General features: G+C 46.5%; 1 protein-coding gene across 1 annotated transcript; it reads left to right on the top strand.

Moving 5' to 3' along the window:
• Nucleotides 1-228: 228 nt before the first annotated feature.
• LOC142051428 (protein ELYS-like) lies at nt 229-25,230 on the top strand. The gene is made up of 24 exons (XM_075080562.1): nt 229-482; nt 1,691-1,944; nt 4,715-4,895; nt 5,683-5,890; nt 7,161-7,277; nt 8,239-8,323; nt 10,314-10,464; nt 12,906-13,038; nt 13,126-13,307; nt 13,782-13,843; nt 16,504-16,594; nt 16,682-16,771; nt 16,934-17,078; nt 17,579-17,583; nt 17,849-17,944; nt 18,711-18,804; nt 20,278-20,401; nt 20,531-20,587; nt 21,801-21,947; nt 23,138-23,325; nt 23,497-23,641; nt 23,736-23,849; nt 24,861-25,008; nt 25,094-25,230. The coding sequence occupies exons 1-24, from the start codon at nt 362-364 to the stop codon at nt 25,228-25,230; spliced, it is 3,075 nt and encodes a 1,024-aa protein (XP_074936663.1). The 5' UTR covers nt 229-361.
• The last annotated feature ends 606 nt before the right edge of the window (nt 25,231-25,836 follow it).

The raw sequence follows: 25,836 nt of genomic DNA, 5'->3' as shown, positions 1-25,836 counted from the left end.
ACTTGTTCTTTTTTGTTTATTTTCTGGAGCTTTTTAATGCAAAACTCGGTCTCTGACTCGTGCCGCCTTGCTTGACTTGACTCCAGTGTCTTGGGCTTTTTCCCCGTGTTGTTTATCCTGTCAATACCCCTGCGTCCCTTTTTGTTGGTGATCTCGTAGGCATCAGAAAAGCAAAGGATTCTCCTTTTGCTCTGCTGTGAGATCCAAACCTGTCCTGAGTGCCCTTTTGTTAAAGAAAAGAGCCACAGGAGGTGGACGGGAGATTTTTCACGGCAAAGGGATGAAAGTTCTGTCAATCTCAAAAATGTCGATGGCTGTCAGGAGCCTCTTTTTGCATTTTTTTCTCTATTCACAGTGAAGAATGCGAGACCTCGCGGCTCAGGTAACGAGCAGCCTGCTGCAGTTTCCCGAGGTGACCATTCAGGCTCTTGGGGAAGATGAGCTCACCCGAGGTTCTGTGCTGCGTGGGCGGTTTTCCAGAGGTGAGCCTTTTCCTTGAAATTGGGTCTTGCTGTGAAGTTGTTACTGCCTGGAGGTGACCTGAGGCACGGGGTCACAGTATCAGCTGTGTCAGGTTGGTGCTGCTCAGGTGCGTCAGGTTTTGAGAGAACAGAAAGGATGAACTATGACAAAATGATGAAAAATGTTAACATTAAAACATTAGTAGAGTTAAACTTTGAAAGGACAACAGCCTGCGCCAGTCTTGAGCTATTAAAATAACACGGGCAAGTCCGTGAGCCCTCCTCAACTTCTAATTGAAGGAAAGGCAGTTTTCAAAAAAGTCCTGGTGTGGTTTTGGGCTGTATTTATTTGTACCATCATAACATCCCATGCAGAACTAGTTCTTCCACAGTGTTAGAGAGGCAACCCCCCCTGCTTTTTCTTTCCTAGCCTGACTAAAAACAGAAGGAAGAGGAAAGCCCTGTTAGGCGCTGCAGCCAGGTTTGCAGAGCATTTAATGGGACGCAGAGGAGTGTCCCGGGAGAGCTGCTGAGAGCGGCTGAGCAGATGAGGTAGCTGACTTTGTCGGTGATCTGAAGGTAGCGCTGGGGGCCTGCCTGGGTGTCCGGGCGCCTGTGAAGACCATGTAGGATCTCTCTGTGTGACTGTAAGTGCAGTAGTTGAGTTAATACTCCCTTTGTGTTGGAAGTAGTTCAGTGAAACTAAATGTGCTAACTTGTCTCTGTGATCAGCGTGTGTAAAAGTTGAAATTGGCTCCCGCAGTGCCCATTTTAAGGTAATTCCTTGTTGAAGTCCAAATCCCTGCCCAAAGTAGGCGTGTGTCGAGCAAAGTTAGTAAACTAGAAAAGAATTGGCTGAGATTTTGCCATATTTGAAGTATATGCTTTAGGAGTTGTATTCTCCTATGTATTTAGATGATTTCTAGCAAAACCAAGCTGAATATGGTATAAAGACTAGAGACCAATCTATTGTAATCTTTATCCCAAACAACCAGAATTCTTCAGTGCAGGAATGACAAGTCCAAATGCAAAATAATAAGGTGGTTCATTTTACGATGCATTGGTTGAGGATTCAGTGGGTGATTTTCAATAATCGACCGGAATTGGGTAAGCCTCTCTTGCTCTGTGAGGTACTTCTGTTGAAGCAAAGGGGCAGTGATTGTGATTTTCCCGTTGTTTTCAACCCTCTCTTGGGAGTTTGCTTTAGCCAGCCTTTTCTCTTCTTCCAGGGAGAGATGGGCTGGCCTGGCTGGCGTGTGGCCCTCAGCTGGAGGTCGTGAGCGCTGTGACGGGAGAGCGGCTCTCTGCACACCGTTTCAGTGGAGCCCGTGAGCAGCCTCCCACCATCCGCGTGGTGAAGGAGGTTTCCTGGCAGACGGGAACGGGGCTGCTGGTTGGCTTGAGAGAAGCAGAGGGAAGTGTTCTCTGCCTGTACGACCTTGGAACATCAAGCGTGGTTACAGCAGTAGTTCTGCCAGGAAGGGTAGGTCCTTTTTAATGGGGGAAACGTTGTCAGGTGCTGCATAACGCTGTTTCAGGAGCAGCTTTGGAGCGTCTCTTTGCTAGGACGTCCATTTTCTCTATTGTGTCATCATACTGTCACTGCAGAGTGTCCAGTCGAGAGCACCTTGATGTGAAATCGTGGGGTTAACGGTACCGTTATCCTTTGAGTTTGCTGAGAGAGTCAAACAAGTTTTCTGGTTTTACAGTAGAGCACGTAGTTACCTAATTCTCCACTTTGACAAAAAGGCCTTGAAAACTACCTTTTTTTTTAGCCAGAGTGACAAAGACCTCGTCCTCACCCTGCCTTTCAAGTGTTGGTAACATACATGTCCTGAATGGTTCATTATGTCAGAAATACTGTCTTTAAAATATCTCAGACTTCCATGGCTGTGCTGTAGCTGACTTCGGCACATTCCCAGGAGTCTGGGACTAGCAAGCAGGTGACTTTAGAGCAAAGCACATTTTTCTGTTGACTTACGATGGGAAAAAACAGGCTTCACTGCGTTACCTGGCAGGTGGTTACAGACTGACTTTCAGCCTGAAGCCCTTGAACCTCTGCTTATTGCATATGGTGCTTGTGCGGGTGGGATACTCTGGTGTAATGTTGCTAATTTTCCCTGCCTTCTCTAACCCATAAACTCAAATGACGTCCTTTCCCCTCGGCTCCTTATCTGAATGTAGACAAGAGTCACCTTAAGGTAATGGAACATCAAGGTTCACTCTGTCTTTACCACCTTAGAATCTGCGACAGATAAATACTTCCGTATTACTCAGCTTTCCAGAGCGTGATTGGGTTTGACTTGCTAGAATCCAGGCGGGGTTTGTTTGTCTGTAGCGCTACAGTGTGATTGCTGGCAGTGCGCGTTTGTGTGGTGGTGATTTCTAACGAGCTGAGCTGGGTTGGTGCTCCGCTGTGTGGGTTTGCCGATCGTCCTGATAAATCTCAGCGTTTGAGATGGAAAGGCAAGCTGTGTGCTGACATAGACGTGCAGCCATTCAGACTTGTAAAAGCAAACCCGAATTGAAAATATTAATGGTATTAAATTGGTTTATAACGGTTGCATGTTTCAGAGCTCTGGAATGGTATTTTCCCCACTCTTCCTGGTTTGTGTGAGGCAGAAGGGCAGCTTTCAGAGTGAGGGAGCTGAGACAGGATTTCTGCGTTCGTTCCCAGAATGAGCTGGCAGCAGTGTAGGAGAGTGTGCAAAGCCAGTGCCTGGTGCCGTGGGAAAATAGGCAGTTCCAGGAGCTTCTACAGGGAAAACTGAAGCGTTAAAACTGGGAACCTGTATGCAAAGGTGGAAAAGGTGGATTTGGGGCCAGTTGTACAACAACAAAACGAGACCTTAAAAGAAAAAAAGTTAACAGCAACACGGGAACTTTGGCTGATTCTGCAGCACGATATGTGCAGTGTTTCTGCTTTCCTCCTGAGAGTCATCAAGGCTTGGAGCAGCAAGAATTCGAATAATCAACGCACTTTTGGTGGTGCTTTGAGTAGCTGAGAAGATTGGAGATTTCATCTGATTTCCAGGAAGTGTGAAACAATATAAAGTTGTCTCAATTACTGCGGGCACTTCTAGGAGTAGAATTCTTGTGGCCCAAAGGAAAGGTAAATTCTGTAGCAGATTGCCAGGCAGCGCAGTCACAGCAAGTGCTTGATACGGGAGAGGAGAGAACTTTGGGGCTTGGAGGTTTGGTCAATTTTTCCCCACCTCTGGGGAGAAAAACCAATATATATAAAAAAAGGAATCCTTGTGGTGCTCACTGCTCTGTTCCATTGTCGTGTAACAGGTTGGTGTTGATGTAAAGCTCCCTGGTGTCACTGTGTGACATTATGCAAGGAGGCTGAAGGGCAGCCCGTGTTCTTTTGTTGTGGAGCCTTAGTGCAGGAGCCCTCACGTGCTGGTGTCTCTGCTGGAGCAGCCAGGGCTGTCCCGGGAGGGGCTGCAGGTGCTGAAAGGTCTGTCTTCATCAGGGCCTTGTACTAAAGCTGCTGGCAGGCGGCTCCGCGTGTTACAGAGCAGCGTGCGCTTCTCCTCAGCGGGAGCTGGCTTTTGGCGAACCAGCTGCTGGGCTTTTTGCCGCTGTTTCGGCACTGAAAACTTTTCTGCTTTCCCTGGTTGCTCTTTTGATTCTAAATGAGGACTGGTGTAACTTTCCCTAAGCTGGTATCTCCCTTCCACTATCTGTAACAATACTCCATTGCCGTGGCAGCGGTGTGTCTCCCCTGCAACTTGGCCGCTGCCGCGTCTGACTGAGAGCCGAGATTTGCCCTAATACCTGTTTGGCAAAGAAGGCGTGGGCTGTATCCCAGTGCTGACGGGCTGGGGGCCGTGGGAGAGCGAGAGTGAGTTTGGTCTTTCTTACTCCAGTCCCTTAAATACGGTCAAGTTTCTTGCATTTAACGGATTTTCTGTGTTGTCTTCGAGTTAATGGTTTCTAAGTAGAAAATGGAACTTGGTAAGCTGTGATAATAGACTGCACCATTGCAGTTGGAGTGAGCTCAGCGAAATCCCTGCAGGAAACCCAGTAAACGGAAGGCAGTAACGGATTTTTGTACCGGACATTTTTGGGGGTTGGTTTGTTTGTTTGTTTTGTCTGGATATAATTGGGATCAATGCTGTGTTTTTAAGTCTTACAACCCTGTATTTACTTTCTTGCTTCTGATGGGCTGGTTCTGGCTTCACTTTTGAGTGATTTCTATTTAGCTTGTCAAAGAGCTTAAATACTAACTTGTAGTTTTCCTGTAGGTAACTGCTGTAGAGCCCATAACTAACCCCGGAGGAGCCAGCGTGAGGCCTTGGCACCTGCACCAGGCTCTGCAAGGGTTTTGTGGCGTGGCAGCGGTGGCGACAGATGTTGGTCATCTGCTTGTGGTGGACCTTGGTTTGGATGATCTCTCTTGCAGTCAGAGGGAGAATGAACCATCGGGTGAGCTTGCGGTTTCTAAACTTGAACGGAAAAGTAAGAAAACTTGTGTCTTTTAAATCACCAACACGCATCCCACTTTGAAGCTACTACTGTGCAGACGTGTATGGCTGCTGATTACAGGTGGCGGTTTGACATCATCTAGTCCTGAATGGATTAAAAATGGGAGTGGCTTCATACTCCTCCTAAGGTTACAAATACCCCCTCCCACCAGGGTCCCTCTGTCACGGTGACTCTCGCCAGTGAGGGGTAGGAATTTGACCATCCGAGTCGGTGCAGCTGCCTGACAGGAAGGTGTGTCGGACGTGCCCTATTTCCTGGGAATGTTCTTCTGCTTCTGTTCATTGACTTGGGGCAAAGTTTAGGCTTGTTTTTTAAAGTAAATATGCCTTACCAAAATCCCTGCATTTGACCAAACGGAACCTGTACTTGGTGTACTCGGATTGCATACGCTGTTTTTGCTCTTACAAGAGTGGCCTCGGGAGCTGGTGTCACTTCAAGTAGCTTCACGATGAGGCCCAAACTCCTGATGTGCAGAGCCCAGGAAGAATTTGTCTATGGAGGTTTCGCTTTCACCTGGTTTTGAAATAGGAGCGAGGATACCTGTCCAGTCAGAGAGTTCCTATGTGCTCTGAATGCGTACAAAATGGGAAGAGCAGACAAAGTATTGCATCAATGGGTATTTTGCCAGGGACGGTAGAATTAGATCATACATGTTGTCACGTCAGTGTTTCAAATGCAACCTGAATGGCATAACGCATTCCTTTATTGTGTGGTTTTGTGCGTGCAGGTCTAACAGTTGTCACTAGAGCTGCTGCTGGCGTTTCACAAGGAAGAGCAACCGTGACCAGAGCAGGGAGACATCTCTGCCTTCAGTTACAGTGTTCTTCAGGAACAGCGCTCTCGACCCTGTGCTACATCAGCAGAAGCAACCAGCTTGCTGTGGGTTTTTCCGACGGCTCCCTGTCACTGTGGAATATGAAAACTCTGCAGCGGGAGTAAGTCGGCCTTTGCACTTGGTCACGCCTGGAGGTGCAGGGCTCTCAAGGCTCTGCTTGAGGAGGAAGTCTGTTAATTTAAAGAGCCCTTTTTCAGGGAGGGAAATGTGGAGTGTAATCTTGGAGTGTTTAGGAATCCCCTTCTGAAGTAACCATTGAGCCATACCTGGATTCAGTGGGCCGCCTTCTCCCCAGCGGGCTGGGATTGTTCTCCTTATTGTGCCTGTGGGCTGAGGAACTGCGGAAAGCTCCCTTCTCTGGGTTCTGTCAAGCAGTTAGGGCGTGAGAGAGCTGCTTTCCATAAGGCAGTTTGTTCCACCAGCAGTATTCAGTGACAGCAGGAGTTGTGTGTGTTTCAATGAAAGAGATTGTAGACATTATTTCTCAGAACCAGCTCCTGCAATGAGGGCACCCATTGAAAGGCTGAAGTATGTTAATGATGGGATTGTGGTGATAATATTCTTTAAAGCGTCCAGGTTGAAAGGAGTGAGACATGAAGGATCAAGAGCTGATCTGTGGCTGAAAAGACATTCTCTCCCACATTTCAGCCTCAACCAAAAGAGGGGACTGACCCATTCCAAGGCAGCGATGCATGGGAATGAAAGTCTGCTTGGAACACTTGGAGGTGGAATAAGGGTCGTGTCAAGGGATAAGCAACAGAGAAATTAGGGAGATGATTTCAGCTCTGCCAAAGAGCAATCCCCCCTGGAATATCTGACCCAATTCAGATCGGGATTCACTTAAGCAAATCTGCAGTGACTCACCGGGAACTATTGGCGGCATGAATAGAGAGTGGAGGGATAGTGAGGTGGCAAGAATAGATTGTGAAGGTGCAAAGAAGGTTCAGAAGTCTGGAGGAGAAACGCTTTAGATAGTCCAAGTAAAGAAACAAGACACTACTGGTGTTTGGCGCTGTTTTCAGCTTGTGCAGAAGAGAGGCTGCATTTTCAGTTCAATATTGAAGCAGGCGACAAGAGTAGGAAGAATCTTTTGCCTGGCAGCTGAAGGAATCTTTCATGTTCCTGCTCCGCAGGCAGAGGAGGAGATAAAGCCAGGTTATTGCCCGTGATGGACAGTAATTTCCTCACCTCGTGGCTGTTGCATCAAAAGCAGTCGCTCCCGTGACTCCCTTGTTTGAGATGGGAGTGTGACCTTCTGTGCCTTGAGGAGAAGCACATCAGGGGCTCTTTGCTCAGAAGATGCTTCTCCCCTTCTACAAACAGGCAGGGCCACCAGGCTCACCTGCTTTCTTTTTTTTTTAACCCTGCAGGCACCACTGTCAGCTTGAAGGAGGAAGGATTCCTGTCTGCGCCGTTACTTTTCAAGAGCCTGAGCATGATCCTCGCAACTGTTGCTACTTGTGGGCTGTTCAGTCGACGCAAGAAAGGTGAATAAAAGCTTACTATTGGCCACTGATTTTTCTTTTTTTTTTGAGTATTTGTTCACCTAGAGTTCACCCACGTGTATTTGTTTTGTTGAATTAGCCGTGCAGGAGATTCTCTCCGGTATGGAAGGAGCTGACGGTGCGATTTGTACAGGATGTAACAGGGATGAAGAGGGACCTACTAGTTCCTCCCTGCTGAAAGGCAGCAAAGCGACAGTGGCTCTATTTCTGTGCTGGCATTCTTAAATGGCTTCCTTTGTTTCCTGATGACTGCTTCATGGTTTGCTTGATATTCACACCGTGGTGTTAAGATACCACGGAGCGCAGTGGAGGCTGCAGCTCCAGAGCACTAAAGGTGCGGATCCACCAGCCTGCTGCCCCTAAAGGAGGAGGTGACAGCATGGCCGGTTCCCTGGTGCCAGCCTGAGCCTTGGTGAGCCAGCTCAGCTCGGCTGGCAGGGAAGGTGTTCAGCAGCCAAGTCGGTGGTTTCCTGCTGGGCTAATGACTGAAACGAGGGTGTGGAAGGTGCCGTGTGTGCAGGGGAGGGACTGGAGCTCTGGTGGGAAGGGAAGGGGAGAAAGATCTGCCCCCTTCCGCATCAGCAAGCTATTTACTCAGCTCGGCTGCTCATGGAGTGGCAATCTTTTTCAGTTTGACTGTAAAGCAGTTTTGATTGCGAGCTCTTCAATGCAAAGAACTGTTCCCAACCATTTTTATTCCATAGAACACCTTGAAGCTTCCAGATTGTATGGGTAGCCTTTGCCCCAGAAGCTGTTAGTGTCCAAATTTCCTCCTTTGTGGTTTGGTGGCTAAATGTGACCAATTCTCAGGTTTTGGGAAGGGCTGTTTTTCTTTTGAGCCAGACAATGCTATTCAGGAAACCTCAGCCTAGATCTAAGGAAAGGGTAACGAGGACTATAAAGCAGCTTTGTAACCAAATGTCATCATTTATACCTTTTCCAGTGAAGGCGATGCCGTGAGTTTACATCTGTTGCAGTTAGCGTTCGCAGACAGGAGGCGCTTGGCTTCAGGACAAGTCATGTACGAGGTAAGATGTGAACGTCCGTGAAAGGCTGGAAAGAGTCCTTTTCCCTAAGGGAGTATCAGTGAAGTTGGCAGGGGGAATATTGACCATGACAATTCAGAGATGACTTAAAAAGAAAGAATCTTTTGCTGAGTCTTCCTGGGCACGGCCTTTGTCCATACTTTTTGAAAAGAAGTCGTACAATTTCATACCGCCGTGTCGTGTGTTCCAGCCAGAGCCGTCTGCAAAGAGCCCGTATAAATTCAGTTCCTGAAGAGGCAGCAGCTTTTACAAATAAAATGATTCTTCGTTTAAACACCAACTGAATGGCATGTAGGAAGAGAAGACAGGGCTTTGAGTAGCTCTGTTTAACCAAACTGCAGAGTTGAATAAGGTTCTGTCTGTCTCCCTTCCTTAAAACACGGGCGTACAGCTTTATTCTGTTCCGGTCTTCAGGTTTAAATTCTTGCTTTCCCTTTGAGCTCTGTCAGCAGGACTTCACATGATGCTCACCTGCAGGGTCTCTTCGGTGCTGGTCCTGAAACTTAGTAGCTCTAAAGAGAACTCTTTCTACTTTTTGGCTGCGTTACCTATGAACTCTGCTCTTGAAGCCAGCAAAATACGCAAATACAGTAAAGAGTGGTCTGATTTGGTCAAAAAAGTATGTGGAAATTTTTAGAAGTGGCTCCAAAGAGGTTGTGTTTAAAATAGAGATGAAGTAGCCTTACCTCTCTGTTATCTAACAGATAGAAGATGTGTTTTTAGAACGTATAATTTTATTCAGTGTTATGCCTGAAACCCTTGCAAAATCTTTTTGATGGGAAAGTAATCTTAATTCAGAGCATGTCTTTCCTGTTGAGGTGCAGTAGGAGAGGATCTGTGCTCTACAGCCTTGATATTTATTAGTAGTATTTCCTAGAATGGTTAAGAGAAAGCTTGCCTGTTCTCAGAGTAGGTGAGTTAAATGTAACATATCAGGTCATACGAGAATGGATTGTCTCGTGCCAGCTCATGCCAGTTCCTTCTAGAGCTCTGAAACTTTAGGAAACTTGGGTAGAATGAGGTACAATCAATTTTTTTATTTTCTGGTAGGTTTTTGGAGACTTTTAGCTGCTTGGTTTTTGGTTTTGTTTGGTTGGTTTTTAATTGTAGAGCTGCTCTTTGTCCACAATCCACACGCCCATGTGTTGTAGGGTAGATCATTTGACCAAGTGCTGTATTTGGAAAGACAGTATTTCAGTCAATGCTTGCTTAGCAAATGGTGGTCTCAGAGGTTCCACACAATCCTGCTGGAGTTTCTGTAGGTCTCAAAGTAGTTTGCTGACTCTGTAGGAATTTGTGATCCTAAACGCCTTGCCCACGTGCATGCCATGTCCGCCGGGTTGTTTTGCTGTTGGCTGCACTTGGTGAAGGAAGGGAGGCATATTTCACCCTTTAGTCCCTGAGGAGGTGAGAGGAGGAGCTGGCAGGAGCTGACGTGGTTTGAGAGAAGAGTGTGACTCAGTAAGAAGTTCTCATGGCTACTCCCGAGGGATGGGCATTCACTCTAGCGGTGTGTGCCTATAGATAATGCCTCGCAAGAGAGCTTTGGCTGCTGGAAGGCCGTGACTCCTCTAACTTCATCAGTTCTGTGATCAAGTCATGGAACAAAGCGCTTTGCATGCCTATGTATGGCATTATTTCAGATCTCCCTTTGTAGCTAAATACGTAGGTTTGTGAAGAAACCGGGATGGTGCAGGGAATTCTGCAAAACACATTTAGAACCAATATTGTGAGGGAAATGCTCAGTTTTGAAAATGTGCAAAGCTTTTACGGCCAAACTTACCCGTTACGGTTTGACACTCAGTTCTCTTGCTTGTCAGCTGTAGTTTCTCTTTGCCATCAGATTAAGCGCCTGGGAGAGATACAGTACAATATGCAGGTTCTAGTAGACATAGACATTCTTTCCTACTGAGGTGTAATGTCTGCTTTTCTCTCAGAATGACCCTTCTCTCTCCTGTGATTTTTTCCGCAGCGTTTGGCATCCTGTGTTGAAAAGTACAGTTTAGATCTGACGGGCGGAGCCTTTCCCTTGAGAGGGCAGAGCAGCAAGACCAAACTACTCAGCTGTCGGGCTGTAGAAATCTTTCCCAACCGCGCAGCCAGAGAAGGCAGCGTTGATGAAGGTTTGTTCCTGATGTCCCTGTTTGGTTTTTCTAAACTAAATGGTTTTGGCATCCAAGCAATGAATGCTGTTCCATACCCACAGCCTGAAAGTCTTAAGTCTCTGTATAAACTAACTTCTTGGGCTTATTTCAAAGGAAAAACTGGGTGCTGAAATTCTGTGGGACTTGTTAAAATAAACCCTATTTTTCCCTTCAATGCTTGCTGACATGCTGTAGCGATGTATGGTGGGGTCACCTCTATAACGCCTGTCAGTCATTTTATTCCTCCAGCTCTCGTCTTTGAACAGTAAGATCATCCCCTCCATTGCTTAGGAGCGTTCCCTCAACTTTCTTTTTTCCCCTCTTCCAACCTATGCCTGCACCTGCATCCAGCTGGCGGCCGGTCAGGAGTGCTGTTCCCCAGGGCTCGGTCCTGGGGCCAGATCTGTTTGATGCCTTCCCCAACCACCTGGATGAGCCGGCAGTGTGCCCGCGTGGCCAGGAAGGCCACCAGCATCCTGGCTTGTATGAGAGATAGTGTGGCCAGCAGGAGTAGGGCAGTGATCGTCCCCCTCTACTCGGCAGTGGTGAGGCTGCACCTCGAATCCTGTGTTCAGTTTTGGGCCCCTCACTACGAGAAAGACACTGAGGTGCTGAGTGTGTCCAAAGAAGGGCAGCGAAGCTGGTGAAGGGTCTAGAGCACAAGGTTTAGTTGGGATCTTAGGAAAAATTTCTTCACAGAAAGGGTTGCGAAGCAGTGGAACAGGCTGCCCAGGGAAGTGGTGGCGTCACCATCCCTGGAGGGAGTTAAAAGACGTGCAGATGTGGCGCTTTGGGACAGGGTTTAGTGGTGGACTTGGCAGTATGAGGTTTACAGTTGGGCTCGATGATCTTAAGGGCCTTTTCCAACCTAAATGATTCTACGAGTCTATGATCTGCCTGTGCACTTTGCCCTCTCTGTGTCTAATAGGTTCCTACACCTACAAGCTCTTAAAGCAATAGCTTCTGGCTTCCCTCGTCCGACCGACAGTTAAAACTCCTCTGGTGTCTTTCATTACCTTGCAATAATGAGATGTGCATCTCTGGGTTTGCACATCCAGTGATGCTCTGAGCACATCTCTGAGCCGGCTGCAGTGATAACTTTCACAGCCTTTTGTTTGGGTGTGTGAATGCCCTTCCCTCTCTTCTTACTGGCCTTAACTTATGTCTGCTTGTTACAAAGACGACACTGGCATGACTTTCTAGGCTATTTGTGTTTATTAGCTTTGACTTAGTCCTGAAGAGGCAGCTTCCACCTCTTTTGGGGTGCCACCCTCTAACAACAGCGTGTCAAAATCTAATGAAAACCCCTTTGGATTTTCTCCACTTGTGTCACGATTCTGAGGAGAGGGCCTTCTAAAACCTTGTCAAAAACAACCAACAGGCACACCTGCCAAAAAACCCAAACCAAAACCAACAAAAAAGGCCCTTTTGGTCTCCTTTTCATGAAGTCTGAGGCATGGAAAAATGCTTGTCATTTTTCTGATGGCTCCTCATTAGCTTTTATCCAGAAACTATTCAAGTTGTAGGCCCACATGAGCTTCTGTTGGATGTGGGTTGAGGTTAGAAATGCAGCTGGCTTCTGATTTATGAAACTAATTGACATCTTCAAAGGCAGTTTCAGCGGCTCACACAACTGAAAGGGCACAGAAGCTCACGATGACACACAGTAAAGTGTGGGAGGCTCCCTGAGCAGCCCTGATGAACTCAGCAGAGAACAGAGACCCATTTTGCCAAATGACCTGTCTCCTGGTTCCCTGCTCTGTCAGGGTAAAGGATGCACCCCCCACTTTGCTCACATCTGGAGAATGCCTTCTCCCCAGAGGCGACAGACCATGCCACTTCTTGAGAGAACCCGAGTGTAACATGGTCAATGTTTGATGTTAAACTCTTTGTTCCAATCTCCTGTTTGTTGGGGTTGGGTTTTGGTGTTTGTTTTGTGTGATAATTGTGTTCTTTCATTCTGACTGTGCTGGAAAGGAGCTATTCGTAACACTCGTAATCGAGTCGAATCTGGAAATTAATAATGCCAGCTGAGTGATCAAGTGTATATGACAAGAATTTGTATGCTTTCTAAAAGCAGCAATGTATGTTTTCCTAGGGTGGTGGGTTGGTTTTTTGGTTTTTGTTTTTTTTCTAACCATCTTGATGCACTCTTACTGTATGGGAAACTTGATTACCTGACAATTGTGTATTGGATTTGTCTTAGGACGGATACAGGTTGAACTCGCAAAGGGGGGCAGCATGACTGAAACCTATCACAGAGGTGATGCTATGGTGTACATTGTTAAAATTCTTCTTAGTCAAGTGTTGCGTTTCATGAGTGACGTAACAGAATGAATCCAAAATAGAAAGTGATGTTTTGAAAATGTTAGATAGATTGTATTTTCTCCCACTAAGAAACAATGTCTTGCCTTTTCCAGTCATATCTCCTGGCACCAGTGTCTCAGTCTTCAGCTGGCAAGTGAATACACGCGGCCAGGGAAAACCATCTACTTATTTGGGTGTATTTGACTTTGACTGCTGGTATCAGGCTCAAAAGCCAGGCTCGCTAAGGTAGGTTTTTATGAAGCTGGTTTCAGTATCCCTCCCCATAATTCATTGGAAAGTCGGCGTTTAGCTTCTGCACTTGTTTTCTTTCAGGCCAGAAGAATCCCTTCAGGACTGCCCCTATTTTGCACTGTGGTCACTGGATGCTGTAACAAGCACGACTGCTCCAAACCTCCTTCTGGATGTTGTGGTGCAGGAGCGCAGCCTAAGCTGGAGAGTTCCTCCTTCTTATCCACAACCTGAGCTGTGTTTTCATCCAAGCACCTATAATTTTGGTAGGTATTACACGGCTTTGAGTAGTGATAAGCTTAAGCCGAGCTCAAATGCCATTTATTGGTTCTCCTGTTCACTGTTTGTCACGCAAAAACCCAACCAAACCGAAACACCCCAACCCCCCACCCACCCAACTCTGGTGACGTTGTACTGACCAAGTGTGTGCTGTTGTGACACCTGCCTGACAGGCGGCTGGGTCTGGGGGTTGGGTGCTTCTGTAATGCAGCCCGTGAGGTGGTGCTGGTGATCAAATGAAATGACTCTGGGCTGAAGCTCAAAGCGCAGCACCTCGATAGCCCCGGAGGGAAAATCTCTACACTCAGTCATCGTTTTTCTAAAAAAGGCTGTAAGTGATGTGATGAGGAGAACGGGTACTCAGTTGTACCTTTCCAGAGGTTGCTGTGACAAAAATGCAAACTGGTGCCACCATCACGGTGAGAGTATGGAATGTTGTCCAACGTTCGTTGTCTCTGCAGATGGCACGTGCCTGCTGAGCTCTGGAGTTGTTCATATGACGTGCAGCAGCTTCCAGAAGGAGGTGATCTTTTACTGTATCTTTATTGAGAATGTCAAGGGATGGACCTTTCCTAAGCTTTCCATGGCGCTGCTTTCGGTGTCAGGGACCATTTTATGCTCCTCCTGCCCATCCACACGCGTAACTGCAATTGTACCCTACCAGTTTTATCAAATGTAATGTTTGAGGTCCCCTCTTGGGAGTGTAAACCCACCGTTGTCTCCCGTTGAAGCACGATCAGGGCCTGAATGTCTAGAAAGGAAGAGAGCGCTGCTCTAGGAGCAGGAAGAGAAAGTTGGGGAAAGCTGTTCCTTCTCTCTCATCAATGAGTGCAACTGCCTGCGTGGTCCTGAGTTCGGGTTTTGATCCCTGATTACCTTGGAAAAGAGGACAGAACGGAGAAAAGGAAGCATCGTTCCCTCAGAACAACCTTCTCCCCCGTCGGTCTCTCAAAGCATTAGGTTCCGTGCAGGACCTGACGATGGGGGTGTCTCACTCGGATGCGAGTGGCTGCGAACATCCGCTTGCGGGACTATACCTGACTGTTTGCTTCCAAGGCGTGAGCTGCAGCAAACAATTACCGTTGGCAGCTCTACCCGATGACTTCCCTGTATTTTCCCTTCATCGGTCGGCTTTGCTGCAGCCTCTCAAAGCAGATCTTCACCTCTGTAGCCTTTGCCTTGTGCTACAGGTGCCCAATTGACTCCTCTGGGACTGCCCTCTTGTTGCTGCAACACCTCAGTCACCTTTAGCTCGTGACACCCACCACCTTCTCTCTGCTTTATCCCACCGCAGTGACTTCACCCCCCTCCTTCAGAGGTTTCCCATTTGCAGGGCACCAACCTTTCTCTCTCCTCTGAAAGATTTCCATGAGAGATGCAGCCTTTGTGATGAAGAACCCATCTTCACCCAGGCAGGCTCCAAGCGAAATGCTGAGCGAGCGAGTCATCAGGCAGAGGAGCACTTAGTAGGAAGGGGAGAGCAGGCTTTCCCTGCCCTCATCTTCCTCTCTACTGGATTCCTCACCAGATCTGTGGGGGTGCGCTGGGGCAAAGAGCACTTGTGCACAGTGTGGTAGCTAACATGAACGTCTTGGCAGGTTGGCCTGGCCCATAGGCTGTCTCTTTTGCAAGCCTGATGTAGGCTCTTCCATTCAGATTGGGTGATCTGATGTCAGCTCCACGTTGGAAATAATTGGGAAATGCAGAAATTTGTCATACCCTTTGCTGAATTGAGACTAGATCATTCAGAGGCTTGTTAGGCATTTGAGCAGGAATTGCTTGTGAATGTGAGTAAGACAAATCTCAGAATTAGGGACAAGAAGCTTGGTTTGGGGTTTTGTTTGCCACCGTAAGTTGTACTCGGTGTGTTTCCTTGTCTGAGACTGGTTTTCAGAAAAAGATGGAAATCTGATGTGTATATTCGAATGTGTAGAAATGGCTTTGAATGTGATGATTTTATTTAGAAGGGAAAGATACTTCTGAATGTGCTTAAAAAGCCAAAGAAACAAGCAAACAAAAAGCAAAAGCCCTAAAAAGGAAAATTTGCTGAGGGCTCAGTCTTGGGCCCCTCGGGACAAGAAGGACATAGAGTTGCCGGCGCGTGTCCAAAGAAGGGCACCAAAGCTGGGGAAGGGTCTGGAGAACAGGTCTCATGAGGAGAGGTTGAGGGACCTGGGGTTGTTTGGCCTGGAGGAGAGGAGGCTGAGGGGAGACCTTATCGCTCTCTGCAACTGCCTGACAGGAGGCTGTTGTGAGGTGGGGCTTGGTCTCTTCTCCCAGGTCACTAGCGATAGAACGAGAGGGAACAGCTTTAAGCTGCATCAGGGGAGGTTTAGGTTGGATATTAGGGAAAATGCCTTCACTGCAAGGGTGGTCAGGCGTTGGAAGAGGCTGCCCAGAGAGGTGGGGGACTCACCATCCCTGGAGGTATTGAAAAGACATGTAGACGTGGCACTTGAGGGCACGATTTAGGAGACATGGTAGTGTTGGGTTGACAGTTGCACTCAATGATCCTAGAGGGCTTTTCCAACCTTAATGTTTCTATGATTCTATGTTTCTATGATCATTTCACCTGGAAGAAGTATCAGAACACCAGCTGCACTCAGCTACTCCTTAACAGTTCACGTCTGTGCCTGCCTGTGCTTTGCCCTTCTGAAGGATTGCCACGGCATTAGAACACAGTGTTTGAAGCACCTAAAACTGAAACCTATTAGAACATCAATGTTTCACTTCTTTTCTGTCGTTTTGGGAAATGACAACTTAATGTTTGGGGTGTCGTAACTCCTTCATGTCTTCATAGCCTGGAAAGCTGCTTGATCTTGGCTTCACTGCTTCCATGCAAACGTTGCAGAGTTCTGTTTGTTCTGTCCCCTTCGCGCATTCCTGATGGCAAACTTCTCTGCACCCCATGTGCCATGGGTATAAGCAGGGCACGTTGCTGGGAATAGTTAATTGGAACGCAGTAAATTGAGAGGATAATGCAGAGGCATGCAAATAAAGATTAGAATTAGCCTTTGGGAAGTTGTCATGTCAGGGGAAAAATTCCATGTGCTCCTCAAAGCAACAAGCAGCCCAGCCTGTGATGCCTGAGTGAGTGTAGAGTTAGAAACAAGCACTTACTGTTGGTGGTTTGGATGTTGAAAGCAGGTAGGATTCTCCTTTGATTTTGCCTGTTACTTTTAGGAGGAGCAGTTAGAGGCGGTCTTGTCAGCTGCTGCCCAGAGAGGTTCTGTAGGGCTTCTGACTGGCTGCATTAAGCTTTGGACATCTAAAGGTAAGACTTGTTATGTGGTTTTTATGTTGCATGGTTTCTTCGTTTGGAATTCTTGATTCATTTCTTTTTTGTTCTCTCTTTTTAAAGAGCAGCCAAGTTCTGCTGCTAATTTACAGTTGGCCCTTGACTGGACGTGGAGCAGAGTGATCTATACAAAAGGCGCATTTGAGCAAATCTGTGAGTACTAGTGCAGCCATGCTGCAAACCTAGAATCAGTCTTTCCAGTTGAGCTTATTCAGTGATCTGCTGGTAGATGGTCTTGCCCGCAGATCTGGAAGTGCACTTTGAAACTCTGAAATGGCTCTGTAGGCTAACGATTTCATACTTGTTCTTGAAAAGGTGTTGCGCTGTTTGACGGCTCCTGCAACTCCGTTGACCCGGAGAGGTTACAGGCTCTGCAGCACCACCAGTTGCTTTTGAGCAACCTTAGCAGAGTCTTAAACTGTTTTCTAACAGAGGCACAAGAGCTCGCTGGAAAAGGTTTGTCACAGTATTTCTAACTCTCTGGTGTGTCTTATGAAGATTTGGAACGATGCTGGGGCTGTAATTGTGGAAAGAGGAGCTGTTGTTGGTTTTGCTGATTGGCAGAAAGTCAAATGTAGCGGGGAGAAGGGGCTTAAATGGGAGGGGTTGGGGCTGCCACTTAACGCGCGTTGAGTTCAGGGCACGAGTTTGTTGGGGAGCTCGTGCGAGTGGGTGGGGAGGCTGCGTTCAGCAAGGAGCTGTGCAAGCACCCGGCTTGAAATTACAGCAACGGGATGTGGCACTGTGACAAATACTCCCTTTGATTGTCAGCTAGCAGTGCGTAATTGCATGCAAATATTGGATTGGAAATTACTAAAATCAGAGAGGAAGCCTAAATGAGTAACATGTGAAGTGAGTTGCATGAGTTTCTGTAGCTGTTTCTATTAGAACTTGTTCCTGGCATATTGAGGAGAAAAGAGAAAATCCCTTTGCTAGAGTAAACCTCTCTGCTACGTGAAGAACAGGTGCCTTATCCATGAGTGGATTTAGTAGTTCCGACTTCACTTTTTTTTATTAAACCTTTAGTGAATCTTCTTCTTTGTAGGGGTTGCTTGTGATTGTGGGCTTTTACTTCAGAGAAGGAAGTGATACGGAGTGAAAAATGCACAGGCAAAGATTCCTACCGTGTTATTTTTCTACTTTCTCTTTAGTGCAATGAGGGGAGTTTTATAAAAAACAAAAGAAATTGCACACCAACAGTCCTCTTAAGCTTCTTTTCATGTTTTGCAGACTTGACAAACAAGCTGGCGGTGACCAGCCTCGCAGCTTTGTATGCACGAGTGGTCCTCTGGTTCTGTGGGTCCCGTCTCCTGCCAGAGGGCTCAGGTAAGCCTAAACTGTCACGCATCTGTAGCAGTCAGTGCTTCCTATGAACACGTGCTTCCCCATGGTTTTGTCAAGGCTTCATCAATACCAAGTCGTGCCGGTTCAGTGACAGCAGATGCTGAAGTTCTGCTGCTGAAATTGAGATTTCACTGTTTTTTCAACTCCGTCGTGTAGAATGATGGAAGCAGTTTCTTTCCGGGGTGTTTCTCAGAAACAGCACTAAGCCTCTGAGTGAAGGAGTTGCTCGTGCCCACAGCTTGAAATCCTTGGGATTGTAAATAAGTAACTCCTAAAGCACCAACACGGGAATGCTTGATTTTACAGTAAAAGCCTGACGTGCGTGTTTTGAACTTTTTACGGATTGTTTGAGGAAAAAATACACCTTGGAAATAGTTCATCATTTGGATGGGTTATAAATCCTATTGTCAGCCTTAACTGTCTTACGCATGTTCACATGACATGTTTAAAAACCCATTCCCTTTGAGAACTGGGGTTTTTTTTTAGAGTGAACTTCAGCTGACACTACATGTTCTGGATGCTACATCACCTGTAAGCTTGAAATGGCACTTAGGACAAGGAGGAATTGACTCCTGTGTCGTAGGTCTCTTTTAGCAAAGGCAGAAGGAGGATGGGCTTCTTTCAAAGTCGGAGGCTGGCCTGTGCTTTTGATGCTCAGCTTGTGTGTTCTTCTGTCTTTTTAGTCAAAAACTGTAGGTTGAAAATGTGATATGACTTCTTTAACTTTCTTCTTATTTATTGCCTGTAGGTGATGAGATGCGTTTCTCTAGACCTTTCTACAATTATCCTCTGATTCGGAGCTACTACGCTGGTCATCGACAGAAACTGGAGCGTTTATCAAGGTAGGACGTGCAGGAAAGCTCTAGAGCAGTTCCGCTGCAAATTCAGAAGCGGCAGCAAGTGGCTTTTCCATCAGCAGCTGTATTTGCTATGCTTCATGCGTTTGCTGGCAACACTCTTGACTGGAGTGATGCGTGTGTCCTGCTGAACAGAGAGGTTCCTTTCCTGTGTTGAAATGTTGATATATACCTCTGCTTAGTGCCCTTTGTTGGTGTCATCATTGTTTTGACGTGCACGTAATTCATTGGCAATTCTGTGTCATTTGTTACCACTGGAAAAGGTCGTGTGGTGAGGACAGGATCAGTCACGGCCAGGTCAGCAAGGCACGGCCTTTGCAGAGCAATTGTTCTGGACACAGAAGAAAGCATGTTTTAGAAAAAAAAACCAAAAAACAAAGCAAAAATAATCTCTCTCAATGACCAGTGATAGATGGCGATAAGGGGACTGGCCCAAATCTCCTACTCCCAAGCACTGCGGTGTCATTGAAGGAGATGGGCAGAGTCACATGCAGCTGGCACAGCCAGCGCGCTCCTGGCTACTGGATAAAAGTGCCTTCCTCACGGGAACTGCCGTTCCTGGGCTGGCTCACGAGCATAATGGTGATGTGCCTTGGGTTAGGTGAGAACAGATTTTTCTTTGGCAACTGTTCTGTAACCTAAAGAAAGTCCTCAAGTAGCCGTGGCCGTGGCACTGTGAACAAGGTGCAGCAGGAGGAGCCCAGGTGGAAGCTGCTCTATGTCAGGCGTTGGCTTTCAAGCTCCTCTTCCTGCGCGTCCTTCTCAGGTAACTCTCGTACAGGCTCACGGGCTCCTTAGAAGCACCACCTCCAGCGTGCTGCTTCTGCTCGTCCTCCTCGGGAAATGAAAGGCTGGCGTCGCAGCCCGCAGGAGCCTGCGATGGGCTTCTGAGCAATGCCGTGTTTAACAGGCCAGCCCTCCGTCACTGTGATGGCATGTGCAGAGGCACAAACGTGCTGCTTCAGGTGATACCAGAATTCAGCTGTGGGCTCAGCTTTCTGACCGTGACTGTTTTTCAGTAACAAAAGCGAGGTGCTGAGACCAAAGCCTGACATTTCCGTGCTGTGGTCTCACCGCTGTGTGTGGGAACGCTCCCACTGGAGGCGTGGGGTTTGGGTTAGCTTTGCTCACACTGCCCTTGTATTACAAGTAATGCGGCACAAAAGAAAACCTGAAAACTAAAAGGTCGCTGCAACTTTCCCCTTAATAAGGGAGCTTTTTGGATTCCTATTTGGAGCTCCTTTAATAATTCACTAGGATCTAATGAGCACCTTTCACCTGACTCCGAAATTTCTTTCCAGTCTATTTCAAGTCACGATCATGCCTTTGTCTGTTTGTTCCTTTCTTGGAGTCGTGGGAGCTTTAGCTGGGTTTGTTTTGGCTGGAGGAAATCTGTGACACTGAGAGGCCAGAATTAGTGTTTTCCTCTGTGCAAATCCTCGCTAGGTTTTGTTCCAGAAGAAAATGGGACTCTGACTGCCTGATGGTCGATGGCATGGTTTCCCAGTTAGGAGACCGAGTTGAGAAGTTGTGGCAGAGAGATGAAGGAGGAACGGGGAAATACCCACCTCCTAGTTTACGGGTGAGTGTTGTGTTCGCTGAAGGCAACAACAACAGCCACAACAAACCCCAGCCCCAGCCCAGCCCTCCCCCAAAGCCAATGATTTCTCAAAGAGAGGAGTTTTAAAAAGCTTCTACCTTTTCATTCCAGGCACTGCTGGAGCTCTATTTGCTAGAAGGTGTTGAAGAAAGCCACAAACATGCAATCGTATCCCTTGGAGTTATTTCTGTTACACCTCCAGTATACGCGCATCAGGGGTCTGAAATGTCTGTCACCTACGTGTTCAATGCATTTTCTAATTTGTGCTTCAAACACACTGCGGATGAACACGTGTAGTTAAGAATTAAGTCGCAGACAGAAGCATTGTTTGATTTCTTTGTACTGTGGATTTTTTAGGAATTTTTAAAATGTTTTGTTGCAAAGTCTTTTCTGATGTGAGAAAACAGGTCTACTAAGCAATGTTAAAGGTAGAAAGCTCCCCTAGATTTTCTCAAAATGTAAACTGTTTTTCATTTTTGAAGCACCCATAGTTGTAGCAAACAGCTGCTTCCTCAAGCGCTGCACTAGAATGTGCTGCTTCAGAGCAAAAGGATTTCTGACAGCGCTTTACCAGGACCTGATGTTGCTGAAATCATCCATTTTCCAGCACAGCTAAGAGGGCTTGCTTTTGTGCTGTTACAAGTGCAGGCACACAGAATAATAGAGAGAGAGAAGGGAAAAGCCATTGGGCAGAAACTGAATTTTTAAGCTGCCGAAATACACTGTGTTGCTTTGGTTGTTTGTTGCCTGAGCTGAGAGGGGAGCCTAGAGAGCAGGGGCTTTAAAGCTGTTGCACCCCGGAGCTCTCTGATGAGAATAGACCCCCCAAACCAGCTGTCAGAAAGAGAAAGTGACACTGCCGATGAGTGATCCACATACTGGTTTAAATCCAGTTTTAATCATTCAGAGCTAAGCTGTGCTGTAAGGACACCCGAATTTCACTTGTTTTATATACGCTGGAAAGGAGGGAAGAAACCAACTGTAGAATTTGTTTGCTTTAATAATCAAGCATTGGCCGTTCTCGTGTTTTGAATGTCCAGCTGGTGGCTGCAGTGACTAAAGAGGGAGCCTGAGTTTCCAACAGAACTGTTTAAATATCGAAAGGCAACCTTTCTGAATGCCTTAGAGAAATCAGAGAGTCTGTCTTTCTGGTTATTTATTCAGAATGCAATTTTGTTGTTAGGGCCTGACTATCTTCAGGTTGCAACAGCATAAAACGGCAAGACTAATACATGAGTATTTTCTGCGTCCTACCACTATGATATTCTTATTTCCTTTTATTATTTATTCCTATTATATTAATCATAGGAATAATATTATTTCATGTGATAAATTGTTGGTCTTGCAAATTTATTAGCCTTAATTAGATACTTGATATCAGACAATTTACTTGCTGCTGGACATCATACATTCCTTTCCGAACAAAACAGAACCTTCAGTCGACTCCTTCGCAGCTGCCTTTGCCATCCCTTCGGGCCTTGTTAAGCTTATCCAAGGATTTTGGCTTCTAGACCACAAGGACTATGAAGTAAGCATGTGACAGTTTAGTTAGGCATACGTTGTAGTGCAAGGCTATGATCTAGCAAATGACTTTAAAACCCTGGTGCTTAGCTAATAACAGGTGATAAAACATGGGAAGCTTCTTTTGTAATCCTGCTTCAGCAGCACCTTCAGCAATACGTGATGATCTGCAGTTTGGTTTTAATTGCGTTGAGAGGAAATGGATTAAGACAATGAAGAAGTCAGCGTTAATAATGCTTGAGATGTGAATTGCCAAAGCCGTCTGTTCAGGTTGTTCTCAGCAGAGCAGTCGAGCGCTTTCTCAAAAGCAGTGGTTTGGGTACTTTAAATAGTCAAATGACCATCCTGGCAGCAAGATTTGAGACAGAAGACCGCAAAAGTGACTCTTCAATCTAATTCATGTTCCTTCTGATGCTGAGGGTTGCTCTTTGCCTGTCACAATTTTAATACAACCTGTCTGGGAGAATAACTTGTATTTATAAGAAGTGATGTTTGCCTATGGGGATTTGGTTACCCTAGCCGAGTGTGAATCACTCCTTTTAAAAGACTCTGGTTTTTTTCTGTATGGCTAACTGATTTTTTTTTCCTGCAAATAGTAAAGAATTTATATTTACCTGTCCGGTATCAGGGACATTCACCCCTACTGAAGAAACTTTTGAACAGTTTTGTTGTGTGCTTGTGTGTCCAGTCTGATCCCCTCTATACAAACAGGCTGTGGCCAGGCTGGAAGGGGCCCAGAGAGGGGCCACCAGGATGATCAGAGGACTGGGAAGCTGCCATACGAGGATGGGCTGGGAGAGCTGGGTTTGTTCAGCCTTGAGAAAAGGAGGCTCAGAGGGGATCTCATCCCCATGTACCAGGACTTAGGGGGTAGCTACAAAGAAGGTGGAGACTCCCTTTTTACACGGAGTCCCATAGAGAGGACAAGGGGGATGGACACAGGTTGCTCTTGGGGAGATTCCGACTGGCCACCAGAGGGAAATTTTTCACACTGAGGACAGTCACCGTTGGAATAATCTCCCCAGGGACGTGGTTGACTTGGCCACGTTGGACACCGTCAAGAGTTGTCTGGACAGGGTGCTGGGCCATCTTGTCTAGACTGGGCTCTTCCCAGAAAGGTTGGGCTAGATGATTGCTGAGGTCCCTTCCAACCTGGGATTCTGTGATCTTAGTAAACCTGATCTCCACCTTCTGCAGAATTCCCTGGCCCTGCTCTTTCACCCAGCTACAACCAAACCTGTGTCGTGGCAACACGTGCGAATTCTTCGGTCCCTCATGTGCCAAGGAGAGCATGGGCGAGCCCTCAGATACATGCAGGTGATGAAGCCACCATTCGCAAGCAGTTGTGAAGAGCGACTTTTCCTCACTGTGCTGTTGTCCAATAGGTAAAGAAATATCTGCCACCATTTTGGCATTGAAATACTGTGAAAGGTGGAGAACAAACACTAGAAATCACAATCCCCTAAATTTCCTTTAAACTTTGAGCACAATAACTGTGGGGCATCTTTTTAGTTATACTATTAATACACCTTTACATCTCAAAAAATTAACTACAGGTGCATGGCGGAGGCTTGGGCTCTGCTGCAGGAAGACGCCGCTCAGTTAAAGGAGGAAGAGCTATTAAAAGACATGTATGACATCTGTCGGGAGATGGGACTAGTGAGAGACTTCCTGAGGCTGCCTTTCACAGACTCTGAACAAGTAAGTGTGGGCAAGAGGAAAATCTGAATCCCTTCTTTGCCAAGAGAAGAGGCAGGATCATGATATATGTTTTAAAATGTGTTATTTCTCATAGAAGTGTTTGGAGAAATTTTTACGGATTCATGAAATTCTTTTAGCCCGGCAACTGCAGCGTGCCAACTGTATGGCAGCAGCACGGCTGAACCAGGCGACGAACGTTCATCTCATGGTAAGCGTAAAAGTCCTGCCGAGTGTGCCAGTTTCTCTCAGGGGTTACTGACCGGTTTAACAGCGCTCAGTAAGAATCCTGCTTTCTTTATCACACCCTTCTTTGAAATACTTGCAATAAGCCTCTGCACCTTACGTTACAGCTGAACCTAAAAGTTGAACAGAATGTGTCACTACTCCAGAGCTACCCCGTGCAGTTGGAAATTCTGTGTTCCAGGCTGTTGTTGACTCCACTTCGAACAGTTTGTTTGTGTCTAAGGATTAAATAAGTATCTCCTGTCAGCCACTCTTACCATTCAGATATTCAGCGACGTACGTTATGTAGGGTTCGGATGATTGGAAGTTGTTTGGGTCACTGTGGAATGAAGAGTGTGTTGTATGTCATCTCCTGTATCTCACACGCAGCTCTGGGTGCCAACCCACAGGCAACATTTGCATCATGGGTTGATGTTTTTATTATTTCCTCAAGTTATAGCGTGAGGTCTGCAATTCCACAGCTTTCATTTTACCACTTTTTGGACAGAAATTCTTACCTAACTTCTGTATCTCAAAGTAGCCATATCAAATTCTGTGTTATGTGAACTTCTGTTGTGGTTCTGTGATCCATGTGCTGCTTTCCGGAACCATAGTTCTCCAGGGAAGCAAACTTATGGGGTGGTTCTGGAAGGTTGAGGTCCTGCATTTGAAAGCTTCCATCCAGGGGGAAGGGGTGTGTAGGTAGCTTTCTCTTCCTCATTTTAATCCTTACTTCCTCTTGTCCAACGTAACCCGCCGCTGCCCTGGAGATTCAGTCACCTGGGGCAGTGGCGTTTCAGGAAAAACAAGGGAAAGGCTGCTGTTTTGTCAGCCACGTGAAACTTGTGGGTGCTGACAAGTGTGTCAGAATGAGGTTCTGCAGGGTGCCGGCATGGTTTTACCTTAAAGTTGTAGGTTCTGCTATTATTCTAGTCTTCCTTCCACTTGGCTAAATATACAGGGTGAAACTTCTTGCTTTACGCTTTTTGTTCACCAGAATGATCGTGCTCCTCGCTGGAGACAGAGAGCAGTTGCCAGAAATTCTCTCTCAGCCCAGCACGGCAAGACCCTTCCTAGAGGTCAGAGGCAGCTGGCTGTAGAGAGAGCCAAGCCTTACCATCTGCCTTCGTCCGGACCAAGAGAAGGTAATTTTTAGGGGGGGAATATAACGCACAACTAACCATCACTTTGATTGCACAAGGCTGATCGTTTTTCCCTCGTGCTTTACAGCTGCAAGACCAAAGCCATTCTCGACAGTAACAAAGCCAGCTAATGCAGGAAATGTGCATCCAAGGGCACCGTTCAGCAGTCGTGTGTTGGCCAAAGTTAGAGAGTTATGGGTAGGAAATGAGCAGAAACCCAGCTGAGAGAGAGTTTTTCTGCTATGATAATGTTTGTTATGCAAAATACATATATTTATATTATGGTAAATATGTTTAGAGAATTTAAGAGAGCTGAAACTAAAACAATGATTACCATCAAGCTATTGGTGTACACATCTTGCTAGACTTGATTGTGTGATCAAATAGTGATCTCTTCCCACTTGCTGACACCTTTCTGCTTTGTTTCTGCCTCTTTTACTTAAAAATAGGCAGAACGATAAAGAGCAGGAAAGAGGCCAGTAGATGTCAGATGATTTTCCTACAGGTGGTGTGGCCAAATCAACCTCAGTTCTGGTATATTTGGACTTGAGGGCAATGAAGGTCAGTTACTGTCCTTCTCTACTGTCCTTTTGCCATGAGAAAAGACCAAGACCTTGGGCAGATCGTACTATAAGGACATGCCCGGCGTGCAAATAAGGCCGCAGATAACTAAAAGTAGTTTAATCCCCCATCAGAACTTCTTCTCATGGAAGATGACTCTCAGGGTTGTCAGCACACTCCATTTATTTGCTGCAATTCATCCCTTCCCATGTAACCAACCATAAATAGCTTCTGGTGAGGAAGAAGCAAGCTCCAGGCAGGAGCCAACCC

The sequence above is a fragment of the Phalacrocorax aristotelis genome, unplaced genomic scaffold, assembly GCF_949628215.1.
Source record: "Phalacrocorax aristotelis unplaced genomic scaffold, bGulAri2.1 scaffold_34, whole genome shotgun sequence".
NCBI lineage: Eukaryota > Metazoa > Chordata > Aves > Suliformes > Phalacrocoracidae > Phalacrocorax > Phalacrocorax aristotelis.
The sequence above is the reverse complement of the archived record's forward strand: the minus strand, read 5'-3'. Positions and strand labels throughout refer to the sequence as shown.

Coding starts and splice junctions, on each gene's coding strand:
- LOC142051428 (XM_075080562.1), top strand. CDS start 362: ATGCGAGACCTCGCGGCTCAGGTAACGAGCAGCCTGCTGCAGTTTCCC. Junction 10,465..12,905: donor AGAAGGCAGCGTTGATGAAG/GTTTGTTCCTGA, acceptor TGCCTTTTCCAG/TCATATCTCCTGGCACCAGT. Junction 23,850..24,860: donor CGACGAACGTTCATCTCATG/GTAAGCGTAAAA, acceptor TTTGTTCACCAG/AATGATCGTGCTCCTCGCTG.